Source organism: Schistocerca serialis, chromosome 7 (assembly GCF_023864345.2).
Source record: "Schistocerca serialis cubense isolate TAMUIC-IGC-003099 chromosome 7, iqSchSeri2.2, whole genome shotgun sequence".
Classification (NCBI taxonomy): domain Eukaryota; kingdom Metazoa; phylum Arthropoda; class Insecta; order Orthoptera; family Acrididae; genus Schistocerca; species Schistocerca serialis.
Genome location: NC_064644.1, coordinates 194,240,839 through 194,254,480, shown reverse-complemented (window position 1 = coordinate 194,254,480; position 13,642 = coordinate 194,240,839). Strand labels below are relative to the sequence as shown.

The following is a 13,642-nucleotide window of genomic DNA, read 5'->3' as shown; positions in this document are numbered from 1 at the left end:
TCGTCTCCATCATTTTGGTCACAATGATCTTCAATGAATGTCTGTTGTTGTAACGGTGACCGGAACAGTCGCTGGGTTGAAGTGACGGAAACGCGGCGGGACCCACGTAGCGGCACGCGAACAACAACACAACGGGAGAGGACGGACACGACCAACGAAGGACCTTACGACAACAACAAGACGAACAACAGAGTCAAGAGAACTAAAAAAGACAACCACGTCCACCCGTAAAGAAAACACGAATGTAAATACGCTGTCTAATGCGAGGCGATGGGTCCTGAGACGTACACAAGGTTAGACTCGCAGGCTGAGCTTTTTTTTTTCCTTTATTGAATTTCGATTCCCCCTAAGGGGGCGGGTGGCAGCAGCTTAGTACGCTGCTCTTCAGCCTACAGACTTTTTAAAAAGTAAGAAGAAGAAACAATAGAAGCAGGTGATAAAACGGTGACTTAAATTGTAAACCGGCGGAAAAATGTGGAAAGTTAAAACAAAAAAACAAAGGGTTGGCAATGCAAATAAAATACACAGGAAGCAGACAGGTAAAATAGTAGACAGACAATAAAAAAATGTCGACAGTCTGGTTTCTGTTCGCAAGAGATATAAAAATCACACCCAGCGACAGTACGATTTCCGTACTTCGGAAAAGACACTCAACACTGAACACTCACTGTAAACACTGCACTAAAATGTCAGCACAAAGATGACACACCATTAGCCAAGGGCAGATTTGGGGGTGGGGGGTGAGGGACCAGGTTGAGCGACAGTCAGGCACTTAAGTACTCTATCGGGGACCAACCAAGTGTTCCACTGTGGCGCCCTCACGCTAAATGCGGGCCAGGAGGCGCGCGCCGACACAGCTTACGGCGCGATGGTGCAGAGACCTCTATGGGTCTTCGACGTCCATGTCGTCTGGTGGGGATTCAAATTCCGCGGCGCACGGTACCAGATCTGTCATGATCAGTCAGCACACATTTTCGTCCACGTTGTGACTTATCGGATGACGGTTTTCCGCTTTAACTGTATGCAATATAAATCTTGGATATGGTGCCTCGTGAAACACTCAGCTCCGGCATAATATAACCACAACTACGTAGGCAACTGTTCTGACAATTACTGACACGAGAAATGTATTGAGGACATTGTGTACAGATACCGTACATGGTAAAATACAACATCGCAAACTGCAGGCTTGGCTGGCAACTGTATTTATGTTCAAGCGTGAATGTTTCGCAATGTTTCCATTTCTTTCCAACACCTGTGTCTGATGGCTGTATGGATACATCAATACTTTTGCACCGCAGCTATTACACTGAGGTAACAAAAGTCACGGGATACCTCCTAATGTTGTGTCGGACCTCCTTTCGCCCGGCGTAGTGCAGCAAGTCGACGTGGCATGGATTCAAGTCATTGGAAATCCGCTGCGGAAATACCGAGCCTTGATGTCTCTATAGCCGTGCATAATTGCGGAAGCGTTGCCATTTTAGGATTTTGTGAACGAACTGACCTCTCCATTGTGTCCCATAAATGTTTTATAGGATTCATGTCGGGCGATCTGGGTGGCCAGATCATTTGTTCGAATTGCCCAGAATGCTCTTGAAGCCAAGTGCGAACAATTGTGGCCTGGTGACGTGGCGCAAATGGCCTGCAAGGAAGGGAACATAATTTTTGCAGTAAATGATCGGTTCAGTTGGACCAGAGGATCCAGTCATTCCATGTAAACACAGTCCACGTCGTTATGGAGCCAACACTAGCTGGCAACATGCCTTGTTGACAACCTGGCTCTGCGATACACTAGAACCCTACCATGAGCTGTTACCAACAGAGATCGGTACTCATCTGACCAAGCCACGATTTTCCAGGCGTTTAGGTTCCAACGTATACGGTCGCGAGCCCGGGTGAGGCACTGCAGGCGATGTCGTGCTGTTGACAAATGCTCTCGCGTCAGTCATTTGCTGCCATAGCCTATTAACGCCAAATTTCGTCTCACTATGCTAACAGATATATTCGTCATACGTCCTACATTGATTTCTGAGATTAGGTTATTTCACGCAGTGTTGCTTGTCTACAAGCACTGACAACTCTACGCAAATGTCGCTCCTCTCGGTCGTCAAGTGAATGCCGTCGGGCACTTCGTTCTCCATGATGAGAGGTAATGCCTGAAATGTGGTATCCTCCACGCCCTCTTAACACTGTGGATCTCTGAATATTGAATTCCCTAACGACGTCCGGAACGTGATGTGCTACATGTCTGGCTCCAACTGCGATTCCGCGCTCACAGTCAATTTTCGCTAATGCACTGCCCTTTTATTCCATGTGTACGCGATACCACCGCCCTCTGTATGTGTGTATATCGCTATCCCATGCAGGAGGTCAGCTGTACATGCAGTCGATGAATGGCTTGGAGACTATGCCGCACGAATGCATGACGCAGAAGGAATGCGGATACAAGCTGAGCTGAGAGGATTGACATTCTCTCCAGCTGGGTGTATCGTGATAGGAGATAGGCTCAGGGAAGACCGTTTTCTCCTACACCATGTAGCAATCCAGTGAACCATTGACTGCAGAACGTCGCGTTGCAGGGTACTGCGCCACCGATTTTGCAGCAGCCACCTGGAGAAATACGTTAGTGGCTGGTCGAAATATCACTTGCTTGGTTTCGAAGGCGCGAAGCTCATGCCGAGACAATTCCATAGTTATAATTGTTGTTAGAATGGCTCCATGGAATGAACTGAATGACTTCGAAGAGAAGATGGCTACAATAACCCAGAAGGTTGAGAGTTACATTGAAGAGATGTATCGCTACTTGTGCTAGGCAGCCTGGAAAGTTCCTGGATTTTTATAGAAAGAATAGTGTCAGGGGGATAGTTGATAGGACCCATTTATTTAACGTACCGATCTCCACAGATTGCTGCAGTTTTTACAATGTTTGTGAATCCTTTCTTGCCAATTCGAAAGGAAATTATGTCATAGATGGTCAATCCAGGCCTCAGCGCATATTTGGCATGTCAAGTATATATTTGACATCTTAATTGTCGTTATAATGACGACCCTTCACGTGTTTCTTCAGGTTAAGAAACAAATCATAGTTCGAAGGGGCCATGTCAGCTGGACTGGGTGATGTTGACAAATCGGAAACCCAGGGCCTTCTGTTTAACTGCCAGAGCATGGAACGTGAGCATTTTCTGCTACTGGCAAAAATCTGCACAATTGTTTAGTTCCCATTGTTACTGTTGATACGTCCTGTAACAAACTCTATTAAAAAATCGCATTCCATGTTTATAACAAATAAGTCGTGCTAATCATTAACAGGTGCAGAATCCCGGAGGGGATATATATATATATATATATATATATATATATATATATATATATATATATATTGTATCTGCATCTGTTCACTGTTAACAAGTAACGTAGTGACTACATTTAACACAACAGCAATGAACTCACAGTATGTGAAACGATTCACGTGTCTAGATATGACAAATAAAAAACAACTCTTGTTAGGCTCTCGTAGGATTTCTTCTAGTTCTTGCACACCTTTTGTGCATGCCTTTTCAACTTGCCTGTCATCAGCTTCAAGTATTTAAGGAAGAACTATGACGGTCTCTGTCAGCAATGGCAATAAATTGTTAATCATCTTACGTGCAAACCTCACATAAAATTTCAAATGCTGTGAACCGGATCTGAGTATTATTGCGCCCGGTTTTCAGAAGAAATTGGTAATACAGCTGCTTACACAAGCTGTCATCAGCAGTAACAGGGGGAAACCGAGCAGTGCATAGTATCAATAGATTGTCTGTTTTGTCAACGTCATAACTTCTCCTAAAAATTAAGATATATGGCCAGTTTGCTGTCTCTCAAACAGTAAAGCAAATTCCTCCATCTTCTGCCAATTATGCTTCTTCCTCTTTTCGCTTCTCAGCCAGTGACGTCACATTCTTTCTTCCTCTCTATGAAATTTGTGTTTCTATCAGAGTCCTCTTAACTCTCGTCCTTTATCCCATGTCCATTGCTGCCAGCTTCCTCAGTTTAAATCTATTTGATTGTCATCTGCCTTTCGTATTCAGTTTCCCATGAACTAATACAACTTCTGCGTTTTCTACTACAGCAGTTGCTGCTTCCCACTATTTGTGTGCACTAACTTCTAAGTGGAGGCTCCCTATTAAATACAACTCTTTTTATAATATCTGTGTCGTTATATGAACATAATGTAGAACACGATTATACATAAAAGAGAACCTGATGGCCCTAATCTTGTCATGATAAATGGATATATAAAAAGGAAAGAAATAACTGGTCTCTTTGGTCAACTTTAAATGACATTTTCCCTTACTTGCTTCCTTCAGTTTCTCGTGAAGGCTGGAGTGACTATCGAGTAATACAGCACACGTGAAGTATGAAGTGCACCAACGAAATACCTTCTTCGTTCCAGAAAACGAAGCCTTAAATATACTGGCCGATTTCTGGGTGCGGAACTACTTCTGTCGTGGGCGCCAAAGTGGCTCCATTCCTTTACGTGTTCGTTGATCTCGCTATCCTAAATAGGGCGCCAAATTCTATTCCTCGTCACTGAAGTTGGCCACACACGTTATTACATGACCGGTGAGCATGGATGCGCTAGCATCAAGACCGTACATGATGCTTGATCGAATTTCTGTTATACAAACTTCTACAAGCATGCAAGCGTGTGCATACTTGAGCGTGTGCACTAACAGCAGGTAGTCTTGTGCAACTATTCCTCGGTTTGCGCTGCCATCGTGTCGGGCGATCTCAAAAATATCAATCGCGAATTGTTGAAAGGCATCAGACGCACTTACGTAAGTATGCCTTCTATCTGGAATATGAAAACGAAAGAGTTTAATGATAAAGGAAAGAAGAACGCTACGAAGGATCTACTTCTTGCGGAAAATAAATTACTAGATCCTACAACGGACATAGATACCGTAATCAAAAAGATAAATTCGTTACGCACTAACTACCGAAAGGAAACAAAAATGGAAAGTATTTATGAATCATGGCTCTTACAGATCAAATACAGAAACCAGTGTTACGATACTTCCATTTATTTAGTTTTTGAATAAGCAGGAGACATTATTTAGCTTTATTGGATTTTCATAACACAAGCGAACGGCCTGCCAAGGCCAGTGCATCGTCGTCTGGGCTTGGAAATCTGATGCTTGTACAAGCATGCTTGAGCCATGTGGAGGCTTAATGAATTTTTGCATGCTTGCGCAGAACGCTTGCACTTACGTGCTTGTCAAGCATGTAGTTACGTTTGTGGCCACCTTAAGTTAGCAAAAAACTTCTTTGTAGTATGAAAATATGAAAAAAAACTCTGGGTGTTGATGTCTGTCAATGTTTCCCTGTTGCGGCATATAAGAGGAGCCCCTATTAATGGACTGTGAAATCCATAATGCCAGTGGATATATTTATAATTATCTCGATATGTTTCGCTCGTAAGCGAAGCTCTAAGGTTTCGTAAGTCGAAGGTGAACGGCCGAAACCCAAATAAAACATGTTTAATGTTGGTTTATTATACTTCAACAAAGAACAACAACATATTGCTCAAATTCAATCAGTCTTGTCACTGTACTATTTATTAAATCCAAATCATCTGAAATAGTTGCTCCCATCACGCTTCTGGTACTTGGGCTATTTCACTGAAAACTCTCCGGAACTGCACACCACTGTTTGTCTTCTTAAAGCGTCAACCAAGCAAGATTTCTATATTAAAAAGTCTCTTATGAATCAAATTATTATTCGTAGAATTAAAATGGGAGTAAAAAACAATTTTAATTATAATCCAGTGGACAAAAATAGAATTTGACAACCGTCGAAAATTGCGAAGTCTGCAATTCAGATGACACTGCCTAAAATAAAATACGGAGCACCCACAAGAAGAGGAGAATACGAAATGAAACTTTACTAGTTGAGAGGGTAAGTGAAGTTATTTCAGTGTTTGCAAAATCGAGTCAGATTAAGAAAGAACTTGGCAGTAAGAGACCACTTATGAATACGTGGTTGCACACACTCTTGTCTCTATGCATGCAGTGAATCGGTTGGGAAAGATGTGGTAATGCAAATGTAGTCTTTCTTGACGGAAGCTGGCCCACAACTGTTGTAACTGATCCGTGATATCCTAGATACAGCCACCGAGACGGGATTAACGTCCCACGTGGCCCCCCTAGAGATCTGAGGATCTTGCTGACCAGGTTAACTTCACGCAAACATTTCATGTGTGGAGGACCATTGAGATACTGAAAAATAGCGCCATGGTTTATCACAAGGGAGGTAACACGTGAGGACGCAGGATGTCCTTGAAGTACTGTTGGGCCGACAGTGTTCCCTCAATCACTACCAGCCGCAACCTGAAATCATACCCTATGGCTCCCACACCATGACGCCAGCAGTAAATCCGCTGTGCCTCTCCAAAACGTTGTCAAAATGGACCCTGTCTAGAGATCGCCATTGTAATCGCCGACTATGGTCATCCAGTGTAGTACTCTACAGTATTTCATCGTTGAACACACTGGGACGCCATTCATCAGCAGTCATTGTCACGGCACCACTCAACATGCAGTCTTTTCTTGTGTTATCGGCTTTCTACGGTTGGGAGGGTCATTACCTATTCAGGCTGCTGGTTGTCCCCGACCAGTGGTGCGGGATGACACAGAATGTTGCAAGAAGTCGACTACTTTTCCTCGTGTGGAAGGTGGAGATGGAAATGAGCGTTTGGCGTCAATGACCGGGAGGCCCCTTGCGGGGTAGGTCCGGCCGCCTTGGTGCAGGTCTTACTACATTCGACGCCACATTGGGCGACCTGCGCGCTGGATGGGGATGAAATGATTATGAAGACAACACAACACTCAGTGCCTGAGCGGAGAAAATCTCCGACCCAGCCGGGAATCGAACCCGGGTCCGTAGGACGGCAATCCTTCAGGCTGACCACTCAGCTATCGGGGCGGACAAAGGTGGAGATGTGAAGTAGTTTCTATGTGCTTGGTGCACAATATGGCGATCTCCCCACCTGATGGTCAGACTTGGTTGACCGGAACCATGACGACGAGTATACTTGCCCTCACGTTCAAAAATGTTCGAATGGCTCTGAGCACTATGGGACTTAACATCTGAGGTCATCAGTCCCCTAGAAATCAGAACTACTTAAACCTAACTAACCTAAGGACATCACACACATTCATGCCCGAGGCAGGATTCGAACCTGCAACCGTAGCGGTCGCGCTTCCAGACTGAAGCGCCTAGAACCGCTCGGCCACACCGGCTGACCACTCACCTTCCAAAGCAGTCCAAAATCGGCCTGTCACATCAGAACACCCAACAAATCTGGATATTGCACGATTATGTCGATCAGCTGGCCAAATGGAGACCCACAATGATCCATTATGAAACACTGTCAGGTGATGGGGACGGTGTCTCTCATGTGTACATGGCATTTCGGTGTCCTTCTCAGTGATTACGCAACATCTGACACTGTTCATACCCCTTATATACACTACCATACCAGTAACAAAACTGATCACTCACAACACCAATGCACTGTAGTGGCCATTCTACCTGTCATGCAGAATTGAAATTCCAGTCATTCATACAGGGTGAAGCGAAATTCGCGCACTCGGGCTTCGCAGCGCAGCTCCTCGCATGCCAGTTATAAAAAAAATGTCTCTCACAAAATTTCGTCCGACGAGTACATCCGGCAGAAAAAGGACGTTAAAGTGTGGCAATCTGGCAACAATGTAATCACATGTATGGTAACTACCTCTGTCAGCACACATTCCTTTTGCTGTACAGTTGGTGCAGTGCATAGAGTTTTGGGTTAGCATGCAGCAGTTCGATGGTTCGATCCTGGGTGAGGCCTATGTTTTTTGTTTGGTAATTGTAGTACCGGTGATACGGTATTTCGCATCTTAATCGTCAACAGCGATTGCAGCGGGTCCTCCAGAAAAAACATTCACTTACATACTACAATGGAAGATTAGTCAGCTTTGAAAAAAGGCCTTTTCATGTCATGGAATTTCACAATTACCTCATGCACTAGGTGCGAAAACTGTTTCTTTGTATCCTCCTCCAATGGTCCCAGATATTAGTAGCAACTATTATTCTTGTCTCGTTTAGGTCCATTACATTTCGTTAGGGCCTTACGTTACCAATAGGACTACCAATGTGCTTTGCGAGTAATGTCCAAACTCGGTTACCATTTGTATGCGTTATCACCATGGTCCCATGCCTTTCAACACTGAGTCTGATAACTGCATACTGTTTAGTACGTATTTCAATGCATTATTATTATTATTATTATTATTGTTATTATTATCCTATCGATGGGACTGAGGAAACATCACGTCTATTACCGTTAGGGACACAGTGCAATTCGAAACAGAACATTTCACCATTAGCGATGTCGGTATGAATCATGCAGAACAATATCTGCCAGAGGGGTAATGCGCGTTACATTGAACAGGCGCATCTTTAGCATCTCAAATGATGTTGTTTTTGTTGTTATTCTGTCCTATGACAGGTCATTTGCTTCAACTGTCTATTTTCTATTTGTCTAACCACATATTTTTTACGTTCAGAGTTACAAAATGTAGTAAATTTAGGATACATGTGACGTTAAAAACGGCGTATATTACAGTATGAAATGTCAGAATGAAATTAGCAAATAAAAAATTGCGCCCCAACCCAGGAGCGAACCCACGGCCTTCTGCATGCTAAACCAAAACTCTATCCTCTGGACGAACTGTGCAGCACAACTACCATGTGCTGACCATACATGTGGATACATTTTTGCCAGATTGCCCCTCTTTAACATCCATTTCCTGCCGGGTGTACTCAGCGGACTTTTTTTTTATCGCTGGCATGTCAGGAGTCGCGCTGCGAAGCCCGAGTGCGTGAATTTCGCTTCACCGTGTATATCCAGCAATGGTGTGTACGCTCATGAAATTACGTTGAAGCCAAAAATGTCTTCTGGGTGCTTCAGGTCTTTGTCGGGCATTGTATATTGACTGAAAAAAGTTGAAGTGGGGATGGAAGGGCTGAAGACAAACCTGGACCCGGATTTTTCCAGGGCATAGTGTTACGTAAGTTATCAATGCATTTATATCGATGTGTCACTTACACTGAGATGACAGAATCGTGTAGGACCTTCTTTTACCCTGCGTAGTGAAGCAATTCGACGTGGTATGGACTCAGCAAGTCGTTGGAAGTCCCCTGCTGAAATATTGAGCCATTGTGGCTCCACAACGTTCCATAACTGCAGAAGTGTTGCCGGTTAGGACTTTGTGCACGAACTGATGTCTCGATAATGTCTCACAAATGAACGATAAAGTTCATGTCGGGCGACCTGGGTGGTCAGATCCTTCCCCCGAACTGTCCAGAGTCTTCTGAAAACCAGTCACGAACAATTGTGCCCCAGGAACATGGTGTATTGTCATCCATAAAAATTCCATCATAGTTTGGGAACATGAATTTCATGACTGGCTACAAATGATCTCCAAGTAGTCAATGATCAGTTTTGGACCAGAGGACCCAGTCCAACTCATGTAAGCACAGCCCACAAAATTAGGCAGAACAGGGCCTTGTTGACAACTTGGTTCCATGGACTCATAGGGTCTTACCAACTGACCAACTGAAATCAGAATTCATCCGATCAGGCCACGATTTTTCAGTCGTCTGGGTTCCAACAGGTATAGTCACGAGCCCAGGAAAGGCATTACAGGCGGTGTCGTGCTGTTAGCAAAAATACCGCGTCGGCCATCTGCTGGCATAGCCCGTTAACGTCAGATTTCGCCGCCTTGTCCTAACGGATACGTTCGTCGTACATCCCACATTGATTTCTGCGGTTGCTTCACGAGTGTTGCTTGTGTGTTTGCGCTGACAACTCTACGCAAGCGCCGCTGCTCTCGGTCGTAAAGTGAAGGCTGTCGGCCACTATGTTGGCCGTGGTGAGAGGTAATGCTTGAAGTGTGGTATTCTTAGCACACTCGTGACACTGTGGATCTCGGAATAACAATTTCCGGAAGGGATACTCCACCTATCATTCCGCGGTCAAAGTCTATTAATTCCCAGCGTGCTTCGATAATGACGCCGGAAACCATGTAACATGAATCAGTTGAGTGCAGCTCCGACCATGCACTGCCCTTTTACACATTGAGTACACGGTACTACCGCCATCTGTATATGTGCATATCGCCATCTCGTGACTTTTGTCGCTTCAGTGTAATTAGTATTAATTAAAACACCACGTTCTCTATCGAGGTATTTCGACCATGCTTCCGACTGAAAACTATTGAATGTCGATGGTGCATGTGTACGTACTCCAATACGTCTCCTCAATGTGTACCACACGTGTTCTACGGGATTTAAGTAGGAGGAACGGGGAGGCCAGCCCATTCGCCGAATATATTCTTGTTCCAAGAGCTCCAACACTTGCGTAGCTCAATGCGGTCACTCATTGTGATCCTTAAAATTAAGTCAGGACCGAATGAACCCCTGAAAAAACGCACATGGTGAAAAAGTACAGTGTCACAATAACGTTAAGCGGTGACTATGACGTACTGAAAGATTTTTGAGGTAAGTATGCTGATGGAGGTTTATGCCTCCCCACACCATAATACCTGGATCACCAAAACTATCCCGTTCGATAATATTCCTGAGTGCAGTACTTGCACCCATCTCACGCCACATCAGGGTACGTCCATCGTTGGTTCAAATGGTTCAAATGCCTCTGAGCACTATGAGACTTAACATCTTAGGTCATCAGTCCCCTAGAACTTAGAACTGCTTAAACCTAACTAACCTAAGGACATCACACACATCCATGCCTGAGGCAGGATTCGAACCTGCGACCGTAGCAGTCCCGCGGTTCCGGACTGAAGCGCCTAGAACCGCACGGCCACCGCGGCTGACCGTCCATCGTTGCCCAATACGATTTTTTACTGGAGAAACAAAAACATGATGATGCGAACCTTGCTTGCCCTCTTACCTCTTGCACCTTACCTGAAATTAAAAATAGTTATAAAAATGAGGAGTGTGTGATATTTGCACATAACGTGAAGAGGTATCAGGCTCTCATATGGTACCCAATTCCAGTGTGAGGTGCCACAGCAAAAACCGTTTCAGCCCTCCTCCATACCATTCCATTGTAACAAGTAATGGGCTCCATGCGGCATTCTGTGTCGTACCACGTCATTGATCGGAGACTAAAAGCAGCCGGTCCTGGAAATTACGGTCTCATGCGTAGGCTGCCGTTAACCCCACAAAAAAGTTTTGAGTGGTGATGTAACCGGGAAGCATAGACCGCTAATGAATGACGTCGCATTGTGTTCAGCGATGAATCGCGGTTCTGCACTACTTTGATGACCTTGATAGGCTAAGTATGTTGGCAATCTGGGCAGAGGTGCTATTCTTACCATATTTTGGACAGTCTCACCGGTGTTATTCCTGACGTCATAGTGCGGAGAGGCATCGGATATGACTTCATGTCACGGCTGGTGGTTATTGAGAAAACTCTGATGGCACAACTCTACGACATGGCTATCCTGTGTCGTCACGCGTTACTTTTTTTTCTCATTAGTCAGTATCATGGTGCCATAGCAAGTGTATCCATGAACTACGTTCGTAATGTTGAGGTACTCTTATGGCCAGCAAGATTCCCAGATCTGTCTCCGACTGAACATGTGAGAGATCAGCTCGGGTGTCAAATCCGTCCTAGTATTAGTGTACAGGATGTCAAGGATCCGCTTCAACAGTTGTGGGCCAACTTGCACAGAAGCGAATACAACAGATTTATGACACCCTTCCTAACATGTATACAGACCAGCAGGATGTAAATCATGCTGACAAGTGAATTTATACTGCCAAGTTCTTTGTAAATTTGACTCGATTCTACAATCTCTGAAATAACATCACATACTCCCCGTCTCCGTAAAGTTTCATTTTGTTTCTTCATCTCTTTTGGGCGCTGTACTTTTCTTGCCAGGCAGTGGAGATAAAGGAAGAAGTATGATCGTTGTACTAGTAAAATGAATTATATATCATCTTTTAGCGTATTAGAATGATCGTAGGACTACTATGTAAGCGGTCTGTACTTACTCGTACTTAAGTAAACAACTTTTGAGGAAACAAGTAGTCTACTGCTTTAATACAATAACGACCCTGGCACTAGAATCTCAGTTGGCGGCGTTTACACCAACATAGTCAATTGTGGCTGCTTCGCCTTTTAGTTTTAGTACATATCTTGGAAATGTTTGCGGAACGTTTCATTTTCTTAAAACATCGATTCGATATCTTGAACCACCTACGAAATGAAAGTAGTGTTTTACATATAAATTGAGTCTACCGAAAGATTCAAGTAATTATGAATGCTAAAGGGGTCTTACAGTGCATTACGGCTGTGTTCATTATAGTTTTTTCCAGTCGTCAGGTTATTCTCTGTTTGCGGCAGCTTATATTCTGGTGGATGAGGGCTACGACGTGTGGCTAGGCAACACGCGGGGCAACATCTACTCCAGGAACCACACCACGCTGCATCCGGTGCGTGACAAGCAGAAGTTCTGGAATTTCAGGTGCGGAACAGTAAGGACCTGTCCCATTAGTGACTAAACATTGAGAAATAAATGGTATAAATTGACATATTAAACGGAAAACTTAGCACCAAGGTTTATTGCTTCAGTGTTAATTTGTACAGTCTTCTTTACGTAACTTTAGTGTTGTTCTACTTTCACACATTCTTTCTAATTCTATATATATCTTCACAACTTGAGCTAAGGATTAACGAAACACGTGTTTACTCTTCCTTTTAGATACTTCATTCTTGTGGGGACATTGCTTCAATGTGAATGTGCTCCTTTTTCCGTATTCAACTTGTATATTACCCAAACATTATCAAAGTAGCAACTTGAAATCTGGATCAACTCCTCTATGAAACGCTGATTCCAATTGTCGCACGTCTGTAATGTAACTCAGATTCTACGAAATACAACTAGGTGAAAAATGTTAGGATAACAACCAATAAGAGAAGGATTAGACCAGTGGCTTTCTTTGTGGTATGCGGGGTACTATAAAAGTACTGAAAACAATAAATATAGCAAAACAGCCATTATAGAAACAAACACGAAAGTTAAAGAAACGAAATTAGTCAATTAGTGAATAGTAAATTATAAATGTATTACACTACGGGCAAAACTGTCGTGGCAGCCACATTCTTCCAAAAAAGCCGGTATCAAGCACTGAAAACTAAATTTTTATTGGTTGGGACAGAGAGTACATAGATGTTACGTCGCTCTAGTGGAAGTATGCATTCCTGAGAGGAAAATAAGGAAGCAAATAAAAACTTCTGTCAACAACTGCAACGTCACACTCATAAGATTAATAAAAAGAATTACCACATATCATGCGACGGTTTTTTACTTTCAAATGTACAAGGTAATACTTACAAAAATACCTTTACGAGGTAAACTCCAGTCAGCAAGCCACAATAAAGCATTTTCTAATAAAGAATAACCTAAGAACTTAGTTCATAAGTGTAAAAGCCTTCAGGGGAAATGAAATTTATTCAGATCACTTTATTGTATCTGCTAAGTATGACATGCGGAAAAAGTGAAGGTGTCCAGCATATGAAAAG

At 43.6% G+C, this 13,642-nt stretch overlaps 1 protein-coding gene across 1 annotated transcript in view; it reads left to right on the top strand.

The window, feature by feature from the left end:
- The window catches only part of LOC126412965 (lipase 3-like), a 159,191-nt gene that overhangs the window by 30,274 nt on the left and 115,275 nt on the right, over positions 1-13,642 (top strand). Inside the window, exon 3 of the mRNA XM_050082857.1 lies at positions 12,464-12,584. Coding sequence (XP_049938814.1) covers positions 12,464-12,584 — 121 coding nt within the window. The remainder of the gene's footprint in view (positions 1-12,463; positions 12,585-13,642) is intronic.